Source organism: Sphaerodactylus townsendi, linkage group LG07 (assembly GCF_021028975.2).
Source record: "Sphaerodactylus townsendi isolate TG3544 linkage group LG07, MPM_Stown_v2.3, whole genome shotgun sequence".
In the NCBI taxonomy this organism is placed as follows: domain Eukaryota; kingdom Metazoa; phylum Chordata; class Lepidosauria; order Squamata; family Sphaerodactylidae; genus Sphaerodactylus; species Sphaerodactylus townsendi.
In genome coordinates this window covers 31,583,992-31,607,043 of record NC_059431.1, presented here as the reverse complement: position 1 = coordinate 31,607,043, position 23,052 = coordinate 31,583,992, and the positions used below count along the sequence as shown (strand labels likewise).

At 44.5% G+C, this 23,052-nt stretch overlaps 1 protein-coding gene across 6 annotated transcripts in view; it reads right to left on the bottom strand.

Moving 5' to 3' along the window:
- KIF2A (kinesin family member 2A) overlaps window positions 1-22,754 on the bottom strand; it is a 58,085-nt gene extending 35,331 nt beyond the window's left edge. For 3 of the 6 annotated variants that reach the window (XM_048503001.1, XM_048503002.1, XM_048503003.1), the window contains exon 1: window positions 22,530-22,754. In XM_048503001.1, coding sequence (XP_048358958.1) covers window positions 22,530-22,593 — 64 coding nt within the window. In that variant the 5' untranslated portion in view covers window positions 22,594-22,754. Of the gene's footprint in view, window positions 1-20,991; window positions 21,100-22,529 lie in introns of all 6 variants that reach the window. The other 3 variants (XM_048503005.1, XM_048503006.1, XM_048503004.1) reach the window with 2 other exon arrangements.
- Between the last annotated feature and the right edge of the window lie 298 nt (window positions 22,755-23,052).

Genomic DNA, 23,052 nt, shown 5'->3' with positions numbered 1-23,052 from the left:
TCCAGACAGGTATCTATTTGGGAAACAATTCCATGTGAACAATCTAAATACAAAGAACTCCTTAAACATGGAAATCAACAGAAAAGCTAACGCCTATTTTGGAGAATCGAAGCAGACACATGTGTGCATATGCAGAAGCCACATCAGCAGCTGGAGTTGTCACTGTTACTCTCACATCTACAATTCCTACAACTGATAAGGTAAGTTGTTGTTCAGTTTCAAAACAACTTCTTTGCTGGGAGTTGCAGGTTTGAAACTACGAAGAATGTCCTGGCTGAGTAAACAGTTCCCTTGCCCTGAAATAAAATATGTTATTTGAATCCCAGCCTGTAAGTAGAGCATTGCAAAGAATCCCAGACTACTTACTAACCCACCTCCACACACATACCTATGCTAATAATTAGTGATGTGACAACCAAGTATTTTCTTGTTTACAAAAGCTTCTTTGTCTGGTTGCAAGAAAGTGGTTCATCCGACTACTGGTAACCAGGCAGCAAAGTATTTACAAGCCTGTCTGACTGCAATGTCTTCAGTTTAAAAGATGGCCAGCAAAAATCAAGAAAGGAACATTACCAAAGTGTAAACATATTAAAGCATTTTCAGAGGGGAAAAAGACACAGGAAAAATACCATAACTTTTCAATATTCATAGTTTTGGGGTTGGTGGTTCTCAACCTAGGGTCAGGACCCCTTTGGGGGTCAAACAACCCTTTCACAGGAGTCGCCTAAGACTCTCTGCATCAGTGTTCTCCATCTGTAAAATGGATAAATGTTAGGGCTGGGGGTCACCACAATATGAGGAACTGTATTAAAGGGTCGCGGCATTAGGAAGGTTGAGAACCACTGCCTTTTACAAATCTCCCACTGATGCAGCGGAGGTTCCAAATTGCAGCCTGACTGCTGTGATTAACTGGCTAAAAGTGAACAAATTGAGACTAAACCCTGAAAACACAGAGGTAATGCAGGTTGGGAAGTTGGAGGATTCAAATATCCTTGTGCTTCCCACTTTGGATGGAGTTCAGCTGACCCTTATCTGACTCAGTGAAGAGCCTTGGGGTTGTACTGGATCCAGTGTTATTGCTGGAGAAGCAAGTTAATGCAGCTGCAAAAAAGGCTTTCCACTAACTCAGCCTGGCTCGTACAGTATCCCCCATACCTTGACTTGGCTGTTCTGACCATTTGGATTTTTGATATAGTAACGTTTGGACTGCACTACTGTACTGCAGCATACACTGCTGTCCTCTCAAAATCAGTTCAGAAACTCCAGCTGGCACAGAATGCCACAGTTCAGTTGCATCAGGAGCTAGATGGAATATGCATGTACCGGTAACTCTGATTGGCTGCCCATTTGCTTTTGGGCTAAGTTGAAGGTACTGGCTATTGTATACAAAGCCCTTCATGGCCTTCGTCTTGACGTCTGCAAGACTGCCTCTCCCCCTATGCAATGTCATGACAGCATTGCTCATGTCAGCAGGGACTTCGGTGGATGCCAACCCTCAAATGGGCAAAAACAACAACTGCCCACACACAAGCTTTCTCCCTTGTGGCTCACACCTTCATGGAATAGCCTCACTGAGGCAGTCAAGAAAGCTCCTATTCCCCTAGCTTTGCACAAGCTGTGCAAAATTATTTAAGAGAGCTTTTCTGCATGGGCAATAGGGTTCATAAACTCATTTGGGTAAATGACTAAGGACTGCAGTCTATATTGCCACGTATAACTTACTGTAAGTAGGATCCTATTTAGTAATTTTTGTATAGCTTAATGTGCCATTTTAATATTTATGCCATGCATCAGTTCTTCTTGGTGGCTCCAGACTTCGAAAACGGCCCATTGGGCACTTACCGTGAAGGGTCCTTCTCCTGTGGCCAGGAGTCCATCTCAGATGGGTGTTTCTCATCCTTCTGTTAGGGAGGCAGGTCTAAACTTTCAATTTCCTGTCCCAGGCTCCTCCTCCTCTTTGTCTCCAGAACCGACTGTCAAAGCAGTAACTAAGAATAGCGAAATAAGTAAGGAACAGGAAAGAAACGAATAACAGTGCTCATATAACTGAGGTGTAAGTAGTATCAAAATACTGTAAGTGAAACTATAACAGGGTCCTCAGGGACCAATCTTGTAGATGTACCTCTGATGCTCATGAGAGTTATTATTATGTGTAGTAGTGTCGTGCACCTGAGTTGGAAGGAATTTCCGGGAGATTAGAACACTTCAAGGTTGAATTGGCTGGCGGACTGAGGGAGGGTTAGAGATGGACTCCTAGCCCACAGGAGGGACCCTTCACGGTAAGCATTGCCCAATGGAGCACGTTCTTACAGGCCCGAGTCCATCTCAGATGGGACCTCCCAGAGCAGTGTCCCGAAATCGGGAGGGGCCGTCATTCTCCCATGATGTTGTTCCAAGACCCTCTGTCGAATATACCTTTTGACTGCGGATATTACCACGAGTGGAGTCTATAATGTCTGGTGAATGAGGAAGGGGATGATCAGATGATAGCTGCTCTGCATATGTCTTCTTCTGAGACCTGGTGGCAAAGTAGTGCTGCGTTGGTGGCCATGCACCTTATTGAATGGAAGCTGTGATTCCGGTTGGGACCGGTAGGCTCGATGCCCTGTGTTAGCTTCCTACTGATTGCAATTTTTAAGAGTTGAGCTGATATGGCAGCTGTGGACATCTGTGGACATCCTATGTTTGGGATTCAGTGACATTGATTAGAAAGAGGCTTTCACGTTTTATGAATGCTCTCGGTCCTTATGATGAAGTAGCCTGCGAGGTTGGCGTCTTACATCTCGAAAGGTTATACCATAGCTTATCCGAGGAGTGTTTGGGATTATGACCGTAAAGTTGGGGACTCACGATCTCTTGCCCTGAAGCTGGCGGTGAGGCCGCCTCCGGTAGGAAAGGATTGAGGGAGGTCTGTTAGGCCAGAGAATGCGACCTTGTCTGAAGTGAAAAATGCATAGATTCATGTTAACCCGCGAGAGTGACAGGAGTTAGGACACTCGATCTTGCGCTGATGTTAGAAGCTGACGAGAAAGAAGTGTCTTCATTCTGAGTCTATCTTATATGTATAGATTGCACCGGCATTTCGAAAAAGTGTGACATGGTGAGGAAGTGGTTAAGGCGTAGTGTAAAGCCAAAGGCGGACAACCTGTGTATAGGGGGGGGTTGTAGCTGATATGCCCGTTGAGAGGGACCAATCCTGATGATGTCTCTGTGTGTCTGGATGCTGGTACCCTTGAAACGTTAGCCACACTGTGTGGATTAGTGCAGCGGTGATCTGTCTGCTTGAGGAGTGGAGCTTTTAAGACCTGAATCCAGACCGATCCTGAAGAAGAAACTCTAGGATGTTTGTTATGGATGGGGCTTGAGGATTTATCTTATTGTGTCAAGACCACCTGTAGAAGGCTTTTCCATGTCGCGATTGTATTTATTTCTTTGTTGGTGGAAGGGTGGCGTGAGGAGTCAGAAAGGGTATTGGTTATTTTGTCAGAAGAACCTTTGGTGTTCCAAAGATGCTTCGTTCAATGTCCAGAGGCGGTCAGCTAATGAACCCCATCCTGGGCTGGGATGCTGCCGAGTTGGTCCCTGCTGAAGGAGGTCCGGGGTCAGTGGGAGCCATAATGAGCGGACTTTCTGTGACATCTCGGTTATGGCTGAAAACCATGAGGTAGCCTATGGCCAATGAGCGCTATCAGTATCACTATCTTGCTTTCGTTTCCAGTGTTGCCCTCCTGAAGAAATCTGGGAAGCTGAGGGAGAATGAGTGGGAAGGCATTATATAGCAGAAAAAGCTGGGTAGCCATGGAATTGCTGTCAATGCCGTCTGTTGCTAATGCCCTTGGATGGGAAGTATCTTGACATGAATGAGGTAGAAAGTAGTGAGTTTTCCATACCTTAGCGGTGGCGAATAGGTCGATTGCGAGCTTCCTGGCCTTCCAAAGGATTGCGCTATGAGGTGGAACGTTTCCTGGTTGAGGGACCATTCCGCTTCCTGAATTGTTGACCTGCTCAGCCAGTCGGCTTGTCACGTTCCAACTTCCCTTGTATGTGGTCTGCTTTTATGGAGAGTAGGTTTTTCTCCTGACCACTGAAAGGATTCTTGTGGATTAGCTTGATGAGGATCACCACCGATGATCGAGGAATCCCCTGATTGTTTTCACATGCAGGTGAGTTTGGTGGCCACATTGTCTGTCCTGATTAGAACATGTTTGTTTTGTATTTATTGAAGGTTTGGAAGTGTGTTTGAGAGCTTCATGGAGGGACTGCTTTCCCGAGTTTCCAGAATGTTAATGGGTAGTAAGGATTCCTTGTGATTCCAGGTCCCTTGGACGAAGCTGTTGTTTAGTGTGGCTCCCCATCCCTTCAAGCTGGCATCTGAGAAGATTTGTAAGGCCGAGTGGGAAGTAGGAAGGTCTTTCCTTGTGACAGGTTCTTTCGTGAGGTCCAATATTTGAGTTTGGTTTTTAGTGAGGAGGTGAATGCGCTGAGGATCTTTTGGTCCTTCTTCCTCATGATAATCCAGTAGGAAGAGGCTGAGAAATTTGAGAAGTGGTAGTGGAGTCGAAGACCCGTTGGACCATGTCCATTGCTGCGATGAACTGTCCTAGTAGGCTTGTGAGACAGAAGGAGAGATGATTTTCTGGCATTGATGACTGCGCAGAGGTTTTCTCTGGATTGAAAGGATCTTAGCACTTTCTAAGGAAGGAACAGGCTGTTTTTGGCAGTGGAGATGGTGGCTCCTAGGTGTTCCATTTCCTGTGATGGAATCAAACAGCTTTTGGCCATGTTTACCAAGAATCCGTGTTGTTTTAGGGTGTGGGTGACCATCTGGACGTCCTTGAGTGCCTGATCCCTGGGTGGTGAGCGGATCAGGATGCGCCGTCCCGGATGAGGAGGTGGAGTGTGAATTCCCAGCTTCAGCGTAGGAGGGTGAGTTGGTGCTAACAGAATCTTTGAGAAAAAATTCTGGAGTGCAGTGGAGAGTCCAAATGGTAAAGGCTCGGAGATTGATAGTGATGATTGTTTTGCGACGTGAATCTTAGAAATTGGCGATGTGCTGTGTTGTATCATTATATGAAGATAAGCTTCTGTTAGGTCGAGAGAGAGAAGGAACTCCCCTGAGCCAGGAGTGCCTCTGTGATGCTGCATAGGGATTCATGTGGAAGTGTGAGCGGAGTTTGATGTATAACCGATTGATGTATTTTCCAGGTCCAGAATAAGCCCTCCAGTCCCCATTGCTTTTTTTTGAGGGGCGGTGAAGAAGTGTGAAGTATATGCCTGAAGACCTTCTCTCCGGCTGAGGGGACCGGCTCTCTATTGCCCTGATGTCTAGCAGGTGATGCACTGCCCTAATTGGTTGCCGAGAATTTGTAGCGAGTTTTTGGCCAGCTTGTAGTTGTGAAGAAGCGTGGTTTTGGGATGTAGGCAAACTCTATCAAGTAGCCTGTTGAGATGAATTCTTGTGACCACTTGTCTACATCCCCACCTCTCCATTGGTTGAGGAAGCATGAGAGTCTGCCGCCTACCGGGAGATGAATGGCGTCACTGTCTTCCTGATTTGTCAAACTTCCCGAATTTGTCGGGCCTGGGCTGTGGTAGAGTAGTTGTGGGCTTGAAAGGAACCCCCGCCACGAAAGGAGTTGTTAGGTCTTCAGTTAGAGCGGGGAGGGTCCCTTGGTGCTCTTGGGAGAGTGCGGTGGGACCTGGATGTATTTCTTTGGAATTGTGTATGGTCAGGCCTGACAATTTTTGGCATTATTTTCTGTTTGTCTCTGCGATCTCGGTGCAGAATTACCTGAGTGAGGAGTTCCTTGCAAAGCGCATTTTCCCCTTGGAAGGAATAGTTAGATACCAAGACCCTGGAATGGGGTCTGCCTGCCATGCACCCTCAGCCAGCTGTTTAAGCCTATGGCTACCACAGAAGGCTGACCATGGATCCTGGCTGAAAGGAGTAAAAGGCATCTAGGGTTGGAGTCTGCCAGGAAGGAAACTCAGCAGAGAGGGGATTCTTTGAATGCCTTCCCTTAGGGCAGTGCTTCTGGTGGTAGCCCTATCCAGTACTCTGTTTGTCCGGGACCCTAGTATAGCGTGCTACTACTGCTGATGGGGCTAGTGCTTTCATAGCTGTGGCTGTCCCACTTGAGGGACCCTTTTAAAGAGAGGAAGCATCAGAAGCGTTGTCCATGGCAGCTCCGTGATGGGAGGCCCATCACCATCTTTGGAGAGACCCAAGCCAGCCTGACTTTTGGAGTGCTGGCTTGCTTGCGGGGCATCAGCTAATGGGGCCCTTCCACCACATATTCGGGTTACTAGATACAGCTTTTTTTAATAGTGGATGGGGAGTCCCCCTGGAGGCACCAGGCTGTTGTCACTCCTTCCTGATCTTTCTTTCAGAATATTCCTGGTATGGGGAAGTAATTATGGCTGTAGAATCAGTTGGAGGAAAAGAATTTTGTTCCCCTTGGGGGAGCCCTTGCTGATGGGTTTAGAGAGGAGGTGGAGGGGCTGAGGGGTCCTAGGCTCCTTCCTCATCCCTCTTGAATCCAGGGCAGAGATATTAGTTTTATTTATAAGCATTGGGAGGTCTTCCAAGTTTGAAAAAATCTAGTAAAAGTGGTGCATAGGGTTTCAGGCTTGGGGGCTCTTCCTGATCATGAGAATTGTTCTGGCTCTCTCCATGCTCCTCCCATGGCTAAAACCCTCCTCTCCTGGGAAGAGCTAATAATGAGCCCCTGCTGCTGGGGATGGGGCGTTTTTCTGGCCAAGTGATGTAGCAGTTCTGGAAGGGGGGGAGGAAGCGTCCTTCTGCTACAGAAAGAAGGAAAGAATCTGTAAAATGCTCCCCTTACTGCCTCGATTAAAGAGCCTTGAGGGGTAATTTAGCTGAGGCAGCGATCATGTACTCCTGGAGATTGAAATGGTTCATCCCCTCCTCCTCCCTGGGCTCTACTTCCAACCCGCTCCCCTCCTGGTCGGGTATCTCTTGCCTGTAGTTGGCTTCTGAGTCCGGCTCGGAGAAGGCTCGGGGGGACGGAGGAGCAGCGGCCGATGCCTCGCTCTGGGAGCTTGAAGCTCGTGAGGGGCCGGCATTCCCTGCTGCTCGAGGCGTCTTTTCTTCAGCTCCGCATTTGAAACGGGAGCGGTAAGAGACGCGGCTGCTGAGGTTTCGTCGGTCAGCTTGTGCTTCCCTCCGGCTCTGATCTTGTGGGGAGGGTTCTTACCCCCCACCAGATTGAGTGCCTTGGTGACGGAGGATCTGGTGGCCTCCGCAGCAGATTTGGCAAACTGCTGCCTAGGGGGCGAAAAAGAGCCGTCCGCCATCTTGGGTTCCGATTTTGGCGGGAAAGCAGAGAGTAGAGAAGCTGGTCTCTTAGGCTAGTAAGCCTATCTGTCTCTGTGACAGAGTGTGTGTGTGAGTGCTAGAGTAAATAAGAGTTAAGAATTAAGAGGAGGTTGTGAATATAAAGAGAAGTAGTAAAGAGAAATAGCGGAGCCAAATGCTATAGCTGCTCTCCCTAGCTAGGCAGGAAAGTATCTGGAGACAAAGAAGAGGAGGAGCCTGGGACAGGAAATTGAAAGTTTAGACCTGCCTCCCTAACAGAAGGTTGAGAAACACCCATCTGAGATGGACTCCGCCCTCAGGAGAATCCAAATGCACTTTTTAATGAATGTTTCACATTGTTGATTGTACTTAATGCACCTTGAGTCTCTGTGAGAAAGGTGGACTACAAATAACATAGATTAAAATAAAACAACCATCAAATCAGCCATAGTGTCAGATAGAACGCAACGAATATTAAACTATGTACAGCATTTTCAACATGGCAACATTAAATAAACCTGGGTATACTATTTTCCCCATTTATAATTAAAACCTCATAATGCAGTATTATACAATGACTAACGCTTGGCAGAATTCAATCTTACTAAAAAGTGAAGTGCTATTAGCAATGTCTTTCAAAACTAACAATACTTTAAGAAGTTCACTTAAAGAGCAGTGTTAGTAATGTCTCCTTTTAGAAATATAATTTAGGTACTGACTGATCAAGGCCAAACCTCTTTAGAAGACACAAAACAGCAGGACAACACCCAAAACACCCAGTCAAGCATTAATCTTCTGTGTAAAAAATTTCTTTCTCCGCTCTTCTAGGGGCTCACAGATTTACTCAGAAGAAGTTTAAGAAATTCACAGTGCCATTCTAAGCACGTCTTTTCACAATCCTATCTATTCAATATGCTTACTCCCCGGGAAGCGTTCTTAGTATTGCTCTGTCAGTCTTGCTTTCCTCTTATTAGTTTCCAGTTTCTTTACAGCAGTCAATAACCTCTATTTTGTAGATACTGAAACAAATATCCACTTATTCCTGAACCAATGTGGCACTAATTAATGCAGCTCCTTCCATTGCTTAGATGGACTCTGGTCAGAGATGTTATCTCTGCCAATAACACAATGGCAGAATTAAGCATTCTACACTGAAACAGTGAGAAGGCATCCCTTCTGGATAATGACCTACTTTGGGATACAAAAAGCCATGTGAGAGGATATTAGAAAACAAATGTAAAAGAGTTTGCAGATTCAACAACTGGCAATTTTTATTTGTTTCAAGTATTATTTCCCGCCATAAAAGAAGCAGCAACTGTTCCACAGCTGCAGACCAGGATACATCCAGTTCCGGTATAATCTATCTGCCCACTTCAAGATGAATATAAAAATATAAGTTACAACACTCATAGGTATTAGGTAGTACTGAATTTCTGCGCCTAAACAGTCCATCCTGATATTCTGAAGTAGCAGACATAATTCAAAGTAGCATGTGCATATTACACTCACTAATTCCAACTGTTTTTCTGGGGTTTCCTGTCCAGCATCTGCTCCACAAAACAACCTGTGCTTCAAATTCTCTCAGCCTTCAAATGTAATTTGTAGATCTGAGAGTAAAAGGTTGGTTAACTCCAAGGAAAATATCATGCATGCACAAGTGACAGCTTAAAATTCTCACCCCAACTCCCAGAACATTTTGAATTTAAGAGTAGCTTGGATAAGGGGGTCACTTCTGAATAGGAAGCTGGGAGGGGATAAATCAAGGGTATGCCTAGAAATCTACGCATACACAAATCTTGTTAAGCACATAAGTGAAAGACACAGATGCACAGGAGTCAAAAGTATCTCCCCAAAATGCTGAAAGACCCCAGATATTTTGAACTAATCATTGAGTTTTTAAATGATATAAAGATTTAAATATAATTTAATAATATATACGAAGTATACATTTGCAACTTTAGAGACAATAGATGATTGGCTGTTGTCTTAGTTATTTGGAAGAGAAAAAAATTAATCTGATGTTCTACTGTTTCAAATATATTAGTAACGTATTGATTCTTTGCACAACCAGAATAGAAGTTTAAATATTTATCAGAAGTTACATTTCTGACATTAAGAACAAACAAAACTCCTAAGAGAACCGTTGCACAGAAAAAACTAACATGCACCAAAAAAGATGCAGTAAGGGAGCCAGTCAAATGTACTCAACCAGAGGGAGTCCAGATCTCACAAGAACAGACTGAAGTGCCTTTTCTCAAAATGAATAAGATACCCTAGAGATACAAAACTCTGACCTACCTGGCCCAGGCCAGACTTATTTCATCAGATCTCAGAAGTTAAGCAGGGTTTGGCCCTGGTTAGTATTTGGATGGGAGACCACTAAGGACATACAGAGTTGCAGTGCAGAAGCAGGCAACAGAAAACCACCTCTGAGTGCCTCTTGCCTTCAAAACCCCACAGGATCGCCATAAGACAGCACTGACTTGACAGGGGGGAAAGGTGATGTAAAATATCTGGCAGAGACAGCATGGTGCAGTGGTTAAGGTATTGCACTAGGATTGGGGAAATTCACGTTCAAATCCCTACTCTGCCATGAAAACTTGCTGGGTGACACCCCCCCCCCCCCGGCCAAGAAATGGCAAACCATCTCTTATTTTATTTATTTATTTATTACATTTATAGACCGCCCTCCCCCAAAGGGCTCAGTGTGGTGAACAACCACAATAAAGCATTAAAACACAATAAAACCAGCACAGTACCCCAATAATTAAAACAGGAACCATATACATATTAATATCAGATGGCGTCGGACTCCGTCTCCCTCCCCATCCTTGCGCCCATAGGAGGCCAGATGGAATGGTGGCAGATGTACTTAGCCAGGCTGGCCAAATGCCTGGCGGAACAGGTCCATCTTACAGGCCCTGCAGAAACTCTGCAAGTCCCGCAGGGCCCTGATCTCCCTTGGGAGCCTGTTCCACCAGGTGAAGGCCAGGGCCGTAAATGCCCTGGCCCGTGTAGAGGTCAGCCTGATTGTCTTTGGGCCAAGGATCACCAATAGGTCCTCCTCCGAGGAGCGGAGGGGTCTAACGGGGCAATATGGGGAGAGGCAGTCCCTCAGGTATGCAGGTCCAAGGCCGTGAATAGTTTTGAAGGTCAAAACCAACACTTTAAACATGACCCGGTACTCGATCGGCAGCCAGTGCATATGATATAGGACCAGCGTAATCCAGTCCCTGCTCAAAGTCCCCTTGAGGAGCCTGGCTGCCACATTCTGTACAAGTTTTAATTTCCAAATCATGGCTAAAGCCTCCAAATGTCTCTTGCCTTGAAAATCCTACAGTGGGCTGGAGATGGCACTGCTGCTGCACCACTGCACCTCCTCCAGAGAGCTTCCAGGCTGTGTTAGGAGGTGGCAAACGTTGGAAACTCCACAGCCTCCTGAAAGCACTCCATAGCACAAAATGGACTTAAGTCCAAGGACTACACCAGGGGCATTCCCAGCTACAAACCCCAGTGAAAGTTGCCTGAAGTCGGTTCCACCCTGGAACATGCCCAGCTGCGCTGACATCTTCCTGGACCTTGACACAGGTCTGGAAGCCAGGCTCTCTTAGCCGGCAGGGAGGGCAAATGCACCAGTGAAACCCCATGCCGGCTCCAAGAGGCCATTTGCACCTCCCATGGGATTGGGCTGTTAAACCAATAACCATTCTTGACAGGCTATTTAGAAGGATACTATACTATGGGCAGTAGCAATTAAAAGCTGCTGAGAAGGGCAGAGGAATCAAAAGAGCCGTACTCTCCCCATCTCACAGCACAGGTCACCTATCACAGCAAGCAAAGCTATATCAATGTCAAAACCGGGACAGAAGCCAGATTAAAACATGTCTAGGCAAAATATTGATATTATCTTGATCTGTTTCAGCACTGAAATGCAGATACAAAAATAAGTATCAATTTGGCTGATACCTTGGCCTCCCAGCGATCCATCTTATCCATCTTAGTTTTGACAAAACTATGAATTTTTCATTAAAAAATAATAAATGGCAAACACCTTTTCTCACAGAGCAAGCAGGACAATCTAAATTATAAAAAGGAAAACATCGAAAACTGAGCAATTATTTTCCAGAGTATAGTGTTCAATGTGGTGAACATAACTTGAAAGAGTAAAAAAACCCCAAACCCTACAGCCAGACCCACTTTTCCATAAGCACAGTTCCACGTCGACAAGCAAGTGAAAGCCCTGGGAAAACTTATCCTCCCAACTTACAAATGACATAAACCATTTAAAGAAGGGGGAATACTAAGAGGATCAGAGATGACTTCACCAAGGCAGCCAGAATGCAGCCATAAGCAATCTGTAAAGTCCAACAATCAAGCCACAGCTGGGCAGCAATTATACTATCCCTGTAAAAAAAAACATGTAACAATTTGCAGTGTATATTCTTAACAACTACAGGTCTGTGCCAAAAGCTGACAACCTTGTTTCCAGCTTCTGTGTCAAAATGCAACAAAGCAAAACTGAAAACAAAGGAATGGCAAGGAAAAGAGGTACTGTAACTCTCACTGCTATAACTTTGCTTAAGAGTTGGACTCAGTAAACGACTCACCTCCAACCAATGGAAGTGTGCCCCTCACATTCCAACCAGTCCCCTGCCCACCTTACCCCCAACCCAGGAGCAAGCTGGCCCCTGTGGGGAGGACAGCAGGAAACTGCCCTCCCCTATGGGCCTGCCAGCACCCTCCCCCAGCCCCAAACAAAAAATCAGGTCAGCGGCAGGGGTAGCAAGAGTGGCGAGAACCCGCCCTCCCTGCCAGGCCTGCCAGCAGTCTTCCCATTGCCCCATTACCCTTCCACTGCCCCAAACAAAAAGCAAGACCTACCTGGCAAGGACAAGGAACAGCAGCCCCAGGTAAGTCTGATTGGGACTGGGGCTGGGGCTGAGGTTGTGTATGGGAGCTGGTCCCTCGCACACCTGCTCTTCCCCCTGTCTAAAGCCCATTTTGTTTAATTTTAAAGTGAGCTTTACTGCTATTAAGGGCATTTTTTAAATATTATTCAGATTCTTTCATAAGCTACCTTACTTATAAGAAGACATGTATTTTAGAGTTGGCAGTCAAAAGGAAAAAAAGATTTCAAACACCAATTACTAGCTGTGGACACTCTTTAGTAAAATGCAAAGTCATAAACAAACAAAAAATGTTGCATCACAGTGTCTGATATTAGTCATACCAAGGGGTAGTTTTCCAGTATAAGACTCAGATATTTTAAAGTGTATATCTAGCAACTATATTTCTAGACAAACTCCAGCAGTAGTTTCAAGTGGCAGCTTTCATACACTTGGATGGTTTTATCTACAATATGTTTTCTTACAGACTGGTCAGTTCTTTATGTCATTACATACTTGCACAGCTTGTTATTCTGTCTAAACCTCTCTAAACAGTTATTTTCAATTATCTTTGTTGACACTGTTCAGTTAATTGTGCTAAGGCAAATGCTTTCCAAGAAAGACTTAACAAAAAATAGTTTTCAGAGAGTCCAAGACATTTCTTCTCTCTGTGATACACCTCTGAAGATGCTAGCCACATATGCAGGCGAAACACTAGGAACAAGATCTACCAGACCACAGCCACACAGCCCAGAAAGCCCACAACAACCAGTTGAGTTCGGCCATGAAAGCCTTTGACAATACATCCAAAAATTCACTTGTTCCCAATGGTTTGCTGATGTTTGCATCCCTATTAATTAACTATCCCACCCTGGGAATAATTAGGAAAGGAATTGATAATAAAACTGCAAAGATTGTCATGCCCTTATATAAAGCCGTGGTGCGACCACACTTGGAGTACACTGTTCTGTTCTGGTTGCCACATCTCAAAAATGATATCGAAGAGATAGAAAAAGTGCAGAGAAGGGCAACAAGGATGATTGAAGGATTGGAGCACCTTCCTCATGAGGAGAGGCTGCAGCATTTGGGACTCTTTAGTTTGGAGAGGAGACGTCTGAGGGGGGATATGATTGAAGTCTACAACATTATGCATGGGGTAGAAAATGTCGACAGAGAGAAATGTTTCTCTCTTTCCCACAATACTAGAACCAGGGGGCATACATTGAAAATGCTGGGGGGGAGAATTAGGATTAATAAAAGGAAACATTTCTTCACGCAACGTGTGATTGGTGTTTGGAATATGCTGCCACAGGAGGTGGTGATGGCCACTAACCTGGATAGCTTTAAAAAGGGCTTGGACAGATTTATGGAGGAGAAGTCGATCTATGGCTACCAATCTTGATCCTCCTTGATCTCAGATTGCAAATGCCTCAGCAGACCAGGTGCTTGGGAGCAACAGCAGCAGAAGGCCATTGCTTTCACATCCTGTATGTGAACTCCCAAAGGCACCTGGTGGGCCACTGCGAGTAGCAGAGTGGTGGACTAGATGGACTCTGGTCTGATCCAGCAGGCTTGTTCTTATGGGTTGCAATTTTGAAACCGTTTTGTCTGAAAATAGTCCATCCTAGTGACAGTGATGTCAACATTAAGTCAATCAGATTTCTATGACTAGACATAGTTATTTAAAACTGAATACTCTTTATGGAACGCAGGGCACTGTAGGCTTCTTAAACATTCACCATAATAGTTTTACTACTTTAGAAAGTGACACAGTTGGATCCAACCGGAGTTTCCACTAGAGAAAATGGGAAGACTACTAAAAGGTCATCCTGACAATCACAGACCCTGCACAGACCTTATAGAATAGCAATTGCAAGGAGAGACAGAATTCATCAACACTGAGCGTAAAAGTTGCCTGGATCCAACCCTACTATAGAGTCCTTTTGAACCCTGGTAGGGCCGTTTCACTACTTCATTTCACAGGTGTTCACAAAATGCACTTTCAGTCTTTAAAGGCCTTTTCCCACACCAAACTACACTGTATCAATATAGTGTGAGTGGAAAAAAGAAAGAAAAAATCCCCTTTAAAGTGGGAGTTACGTTGGGAGGATGTACATTGTGTAGACAAGGAAAAGCAGGGGTGGTTGCAACAGCAGCAGAAGACCAAGAGACATGGAAATCGAGCAAGTGGATGCTATTCCTGCTCCACTTGCTGTTATGGCAGGCCTGGTCTTCTACTTCTATCCATCCCCTGCCACTCTTCCACCCCAACTCTCTGTATAGAGGACAAGAAACTACTACACAATGCATGAAGTTCCACAGGACAGCTATGGCAATGGTGTTATATATTTGGCTACATTAGAGAAATTGCAAGCAGGGCCCTCCTTTCTTCCACGCTTTGTGTTAAAGCCCCAGGCAGGGCAGAAGACATCTGAGAAAGCACTCAATTAGCAGGTTCAGCCATCTTGCATCAGATAGAATTGCACTGCAAAAACCACATGCTGGGCTGTTACTTCCTTCTGGTCTTAGGAGTATGAAATTCTATGGAAAGAGGTTAAAGAGAAAGAAGAGCTCTAGGGCACAACTTCCAAAACGTTGCCTTAATGAAAGAATACATTTTGGAGGCATGGGACCAAGCCATTCCTTTTTTTTTTTTGCTGAAAGGGAAAAAACACAGGACCTAACAGCTCTTTAAAGACATATTTATGTACCAACACAGTGAGATGAAGTGGTGCAATGACCATTTTTACCATTAATATATAAAGCTTCCTTATACTGAACAGGGTTATAAGCTCAATCTAGTCCAGTACTGTTTACAATGAATGGCAATGGCTCTTCTGTGTCTCTAGTAGAAGATCTAAGTCTTGCTATCAGCGATCCATTTAACTAGAAATTCTGTAGCCCAGTCTTTGGACTTTCTACATGCCAAGGAAACTTCCACATGTGAACTATATAGATTTCCCTGTATCACAGGCAACCAGATAATTGGGTGCTTGAAAGGCAGCCCCAAGGTTGAAGTTTAATATATGTTACCCTCCCAGGTACTTCCCTAACTTCTGAGTAAACACTTTTGCTGCAATACAGTATGTTGCTTTTTTTTTTTTGCTACAGATACTATCAGCACACTTCTAGTAACTGTACAGAATTGGGCAATACTACACAGCACAAACAAAGGAAGCAAAACTGTTCAAAACAAGGGGAATAGACAAGGAAGCAGAAGACAAAGACGCAAACATAAACTGTCACTATAGTTACCTTGGATAAAAAAGGAATAGATTCCACAAGAGCGATCCTGCTTACAGGCAATTGTAGTGTTAGATTTATCCATATCATTTTATCCTATCTAGCCCCCAAGCTGTCCAAGGCAGCATACATAGTTCACTTCTACTCCATTTTATCTTCACAACAGCCACATGTAGTAGGTTAGACTTAGAGGCAGTGATAACAAGGTTTCCCAATAAGCTTCATGCTAAGTGGCAATTTAACCCTTGATCACTCAGATTCCAGTACAAAACTCTAATATGCATTAGATCTCTCATTGAGTGTCTACTTTTTGTTGTAATAACTACTTACTATTGTTTAACGATACAAAAAAGGTCTGCAATAGGCACAAGTCACTGGTTTTTGATCCTTGTCTTGTCTGGTTGGCCATGTATGAAGCAGGTGACTGGTTTAGCCAAGAGGCAAGAGACAAAGCAAATGAATAAGGGAAGCAGCCATATACAGCTCTCCAAAGCTACTCATATGGCCTGAAGTTCCCCCCATCCAGAGAAAGATGACCAGGATAAGTGGCCCCCACCTTTAAAATACCATATCATGAGCTAAGTATGTTGCCCATCTTCTGCAGCTCTCTTTTCACTTTGTACAAAAGAGAAAAGACGCTGCAGGAGTATGCACACTTGCTCAGAATGACACAGCAAACTCAGCAGCACATGTTCCTTGTTGCTTGTTTGGAGGCAAATATTTTACCTGAACTAAATACCTTAGATTTCCACAGGGCTCCCCCCGCCCCACACACACACACACAAGACTTCAGCCTTCACTCCAGTGAAGTAGAAAGGTTAGGTGTGAATCCTATCATAAATCAACAGAATTAGCAGTTACACATAATGGATGATGAGAGGTCAGTGGTTCAAGCAGGTAAGACAAGTGATGAAATAGGACAAACAGCTTAAGAGAAAATAAACTCATATTCATACAAGATTACAGTCTATTTTCACTTGAACTACTTGTCCTATCTGCAAAATGCAGCGGCATGACTGAAACTTCAGAAATATTATTTAGTTCCTAAAGACCAGCCATACTGAGGCAAAGGACTGGTGGATCAGGCTCCCTGGTTATGGTTGAAGGGGAGATATTCTCCATGAGTCTTTTAACTTCTGCTGACTTCCAGTGCAAACTATCAATGGCATTGGCTGCTGTGGATTTTCCAGGTTATAAAGTTTTGTCTGGTAGTTTTAGGTCCTTACGGTTTGCCCATCTATGGCTGGCATCCTCAAAGGGATGTCATGTTAAGATGTATTTCGCTCCATGGCACGTGAAGTATTTTGGGTAGCTGGTTATTTGTTTTGTCCATTTCTGAGGTGGGAGGGGGAAGAGATGCATATGCATTGTGCTGCCCACTTTCAGTGAAGTTCAGCTGACCCTTCCTGACTCAGTTAAGAATCTGGGGGTACTACAGGACCCAACTTTATTACTGGAGAAGCAATTTAATGCATTTGCTAAAATGCTTTCTTCCAACTCAGCCTAGGCAAAAGATGGTCCCTTCTCTTGATACAGCTGATCTAGCCACCTGGATCGAAACCACAATAACAAGTTAGACTACTACAATGCACAGTACATTGGTCTTCCCTCAAAATCCATTCAGAAATTTCAGCTGTTATAGAATGCAGCAGCTCAGCTATTATTAAGAGTTAGAGGGAATATGCTTATCACTCTCATTCTGAAGGCCCTTCACTGGATGCCCATCAGTTCTTGGGCTCAATTCATGGCCTTGGACTCCATACCTATGAGAACACCCTTCCCCCTACACTTTGCCATGACAGCTTTGCTCATCTGAGCAAGGTCTTCTGCAGGTGCTAACCTGCAAATGGGTGAAATTAACCATGTAACCCCCACACTGTGGAATGGCCTGCCTGTGGAGGTCAGGAAAGCTCCCTTTCTCCAGGCTTTCTGCAAATTATGCAAAATTGAATTATTCAATTATTCAAAAGGGCATTTCTATGCAGACAATAGACTTGAACTGTACTAAATGATTCAAAAAGATACTTAAAATTATTAGGGACTGTGGTCTATACTACTGTGTATAGCTTGTTAAAGCTAGGATTTTGCTATGAAATTTTGCATCATTTAATGTTTCATGTTAATACTTATGCTTTGCTTCACTTCTGTTTTTAGACTTTGGTTGGTTCTATAATCCTAATCCTATTGTATTGCTTACTGAATGTCTCATTCATGATTGTACCGACTCAACCTGTGTAAGTGAGAAAGACAGATTATAAATAACATAAATAATCCTTCCCTCCATGGCTGCTCCAGTATAAATACAATTACCAGTATAAACTTTAATTGCAGTGATGTGGCAACCAAGCACATTCAAATAACAGCTTTCCCTGAGCTTCTAGAGGACTTAAACTTCTAGAGGACTTTAAGAAATGAAATTGTTAGGTCACTATAGCATCATTTTTAAAACAAAAGTCTCTACACTTATTTTGTGGATTCATAAGGGGACATGTGTGCCCTTCACTTTTACCTCATAACTCTGAGAAAAAAAGCTGGAGGCTAACATGGTAATATAACACTTGGGAACGAATATATTACTGAAAGAGATCATTATGGTGTCAAACACTACTGATAGCTATAGTTTTTAAGTCAGAAGAAGCTCTCTGATGTGGTGAAGAAAACAGCAGCCATAGGGGCTGAGGAAAGGGAAAAGGAGCCAGTGCAGATGGGCATGCAAAAATGAACATCTTCTCATGGATGCTTTCACTGTGATCTTTCCAAAAGGATTATACTACTAGGTTTGAGAAATATCAGTGAGGCAGGGGGGAAAGCAAAACAAAAAGAGAAAGACATCACATGGATGTTCTTCAAAACAGTGTTGATAGAAGGATGCCAAGGCAGAGCAAAATATCTGTGTACACCCAGTTTCCTCATTAAAAAAATGCTCCAATAGAAGAAGTAAAACAGGCACATCTCATGTAGTTTGATTTTTATTGAATTAATGAAGAATGTACATACTTTAGCAAAAGGTGCACAAAAGCCATGAGAAGCTATCACAATGTAACCAAGAATGTTTCTCTTTAATATGCATTTACCCCACAGTCTTGAACATTATACTTATTCTACAAACACATGCAGTACTGGAGATTAATAGATCCAAGCATTTCCTAAGGTATCACTGGTATGTCTAGCCTTCTACTCATCACTTATCTTTTGCCACAGAACAGTCAGGTAACATTCTAATTGCGAACACCATATTTCCTTGCACAAATGTTAACTTCCTTGACTCACAAATTCCACCCAAAGCACCTCCTCAAAGTTCTCTCTGTAACCATCACTCAATATAGCTCATTATCACATCAACTGTTATGTAGCTCTTCAATGAGTTTAAGTAGTCAACCTTTTCTGTGTCATTACTCTGCTCCCAATATTGTTGGAATTTGATTTTCATTTTAAAATAGTTTTCATATCACTGGTGTTAAGTATTGTCAATGTTTTGACAATGTTGTAGATTTTATAAACATCTCCATTTAGTGATATCATACATTAGACATCCTACTGACAACCAAAGACTGAAAAGCTGACACAGTTCTAACAGCACCATACCAACATGTACTCCCACACCACCCAAGCTAACTAATCCTCCCATATCAGGGACATACAGTTCCATACTAAACTCACCTATCAAAACTACAGACATGACACTTTGTGCAGAAGATAGCCTCAGCAAGTGTTTGCTAAGTTAACCTGGGGAGAGCCGGCTGTTTGCCACCAACGGCAAAACTGCTGTCAATTGCTCTGCCCCAGCCTCTGGAAGTATAAAGGAGATTCCTCTTGGGTTGCGAACAGACTGTTGCCATCAAAGGCAAAGCACCTACCACCTTGTCTGCCCCTCATCTGCTGAGAACAGGTAGATTTGCTACTTGTGTTTTTCTAATGGTGAGAGTGGCAATAGCCACTTGGAGTCCACAATAAGTGGAGAACAGAGCAATAAAAGTACCTAAATAAATACATTATGGCAGTTCTAAAAATGTGCTAAACAGCACTGTGTACCAAAAATCCAGACACTCCAGATACTGTGGAAGAATCAAAATAATTGTTAGGCAGATATGTGTTTTCACAGACGAACAATCTCACATTACCTTATAACAGATAGAAATATTATAGTCTTGGAAATTATATTAGTCAGTACACTGTTAGTTCAGTTTTGAAAAACATGCCAATTCATAATAATCCAATTCATATTTTACCAGCACCTTTGCCAGAACTCAAAAAACCATAACATGGGCTTGGGTCCTAAGCAGTGTGAACAAAACTGTGCTACAGGAAAGCAACTTTCCACCCCCCTTGCTTTTTCAAGTCAAAACCTTTTTAGAATAGCCTTTGGCTCTTTAGGCTGATTGTTTTTGGGATAGCTATATATATATACAGAATTCTGTTTTTATAGTTACGCAGTTTTTATAGTTACACAGGTTGATTCCCGGTTATGAGACTAAAATGGGTTTACAAATGTTTTAAGCAAACATTTTTTCTAGAATTAACCTACTAAGGGAACAACAAACTTGTTTATGGCAGCCTGCAGTAGCCATATCATAAAACCATGGAATTGCATGCTTATTTATGAAGTGACAACTGACACCTGGATAATCAGTTGAGGCGGAAGACTCCAGCGCATGACACCATAGTTTTTTAATAAGCCAGTCTGAACCTGTGCTGGATGCAGCATCATTGTTGTGTATGGAAAGAGGGGTGACTAGAAACATAGGAAGCTGCATTATATACCGAGTCAGTTTGACCACTGGTCTACCAACAGCTGTCCTGTGTACTCTAGCAGCTGCTTTACAGTGTCTCAGACAGAAATCTTCCACTTTAAACTCAACCTATCCTTTTCACTGAAGTTGCCAGAAATGAAACCTGGGACCTTCTGCATCCAAACATTATGTTCTATCACTACAACATACAAAAACACCTACTATTTCTCCTATGTAAACCCTCCTCACTAGGCTGTTACATTCACCTCTGTGGTACAGGAAATAATCATGCCTTGATTTTAATGAAAAAAGGGAAAGTTTCCCCTTCAGTCATTCCAAGACAAGCCAAAATAACAGACCCCTAGATATAAGCTACAAGAAGCTTCCTTATAGTGAATCAGAACAAGTTTTTATTCACCAGACCATTCTTCCATCCACTATAGACCCTTAAAATTGCTTAGTTCTACCAAATAGAAACAAAATGATCTATACACATTACAGTTCAGTCAGAAACCAATTTTTACACTAAGGAGCAATGCATTTATAAATGACCATATCCCAAATTACACGATCAAACACATACCCAGTTAAACCTTAAAACTAATATCTTGAACTATAACATCTGTATGTAGGCTGTAAACTATTTGTGAATAGCAAGAAAGCCTTCAGCATCTCTCAATAACAATTTTTCATTCAGGGACTCCCCTTCCTCCAGTATTCCTGTAGCACTATTCCTGTAGCACGGAAGGCCACAGTGTTGCTTGCAATGAAAAGTGTTAGGGTGGTAGTGGTGCAGAACACAATTCAACAATACCAAGGTAGAAATGATTCCTGTTCAGTCAGAAAACACCAGTATCTCCCAGCCATCATTTGAGACAAGCAGACATTTCTTCCTTTCTCAACAACCTGGGTCACTCTGCAACTAAATAAATAAGAAAAATGTACCCAGTTATATTATCCAACAGATTAATTGAGTAATCTAATCCTCCCCCGAACACACATACATCCAATTTCATTATGAGCACTTGCAGCAGCAATAAAGACCCGGTCCTTACCTATGCAATTGGTAGAGCTAAAAGAAAAAGCACAGCTAACAATATGATGTGCTTTTTCCTCCTTTTAAGCAGTGTTAGAAACCCCAGGGTTACCACACAAACATCTGATGTCCTCCTACATTCAGCACTGCTGGCCAAGTACCTTTCCAGAATGAATCCCAAGCTGACCCCACCCCACCATTAGCAAAACCAACAACGAACACCCATCACCGAGCAACAGAGAGGCTGGCCCATCGATTCACTCTGCTTGCAACCCTTCCTATATACGCTGTATTCGCAGCTGTATTCGCAGCTCTGAAGGATGATCGCTCAAAAGCCTTACCCGCCTACGAACTTCATCTGCATCTATAGAAAGCGCCGCACATGCTGCTGCCAGGAAACACAGAGCCAAAAACACAGGCATCGCATCCCTACAAAAAAGGGAGCAATACAAACACATCCGGGTGTCCAAACGGATCCCTCTCAATTCTGCTCAGTGTACCATCATCAGACAACATTTTCTGTACAATAGTGGCGGGGGGGGGGGGGGGAGATGCTGAAGCTTAAGTGGTGTCTCTGCTTCATCACACCTCAAGAGAATCGCAATTTTGATTTTGTACATCAGGCTTATGGTGAAGCAGACGGGAGTGCAAGACTGCTGGGCCGGGGAATGAATGAACAGTCGCCCCTTTTCAAATCAATGAAACCCACCACAGGCTCCCACTTTGCATGCCTCATACACACCAATCTCCAGCCGTGCCTCCCCATCCCTATCCCAGAGGCCTCTCTCCCCACCCTCCCTTCAGCCCCATCGATTCCCGCCTCCCGTGTTCCATACACCCTACAGAAATCTCCACACCTCCTTCCTGTGCCCTTGCCTGTCAGTTCTCCTGTCTACCCTTTCAGTATCCCCCCCATTTCCTTTCCATAACGCTGCACACCTTCCCCACCGGCCTTGCATCCACCCCACCACAAAACATCACACACACCCTCCTCACCGTTTCCTCCTTACACTACCCAGCAACCTTCCCCCGCAACAGCGATGGTGTCTGTCAGCCCTTGTCTCCCCCCACCCCCCGCCAGTAACACCCTCACTGGACACAACACAAAAAGCCCCTTAACAACCGCAGCTGACGCCACAGGCCCGCCGGACCCCCCCCCCCCGGCCGAGCCCCGCGAGCACAATGGGGGGCCAGTCCGGCTCCTCCCCCATTGCCGAGGAGAAGAGGAGGCGGCGGCGGCGGCTGTTCCCGCGACCGCTTCACAACCGTTGGGTCCGTCCATCCCACACTCCCCCCCCCCTTCCCCCCGCGCTCACCATCGCTGCGTTTGATTTCTACATAAATCCCTATCTGGATCTTTCCGAAGTTGGCCGCTGCCATCGCGTCATAGAGGGGGGGACGGAAAGGAGGCGAGCCTGCGATCGGGGCGCGGCCAGGTGAAGGGGGAAAGGGGGGAACAGCAGCGCGAGCGGCGGCGGCGGCAACGGCGGTTTCTACGGGGAAAGGGGGAGGGGGGAGGGAGGAGGAGAAAAAGGCGCCGGCCGGATACAACAGTCGCCGGGCGCTGCTGCGCCTGCGCACACGACCGGCTGAGGGGGTGGGAGGAGCAGCGGCGGTTCTTCCTCCCAGCCTTTTGAACAGCTGAGAAGTTTGGGTGTGAGGCGATTAGGGTTGAGGTCGCCGCCTTCTTTGCCCTCGCCAATGGAATAGCTGTCTCATATCTCCCCGCCCTCGGGGTCCTTCTGTCCTGGTAATCCTACCGTTGTGAAGCACTTGACAGTCTGTCTCTGCGGGTTTCGCCGCCTCCCTCGAAGGATGCCTGCCCAAGGTTATCATCAT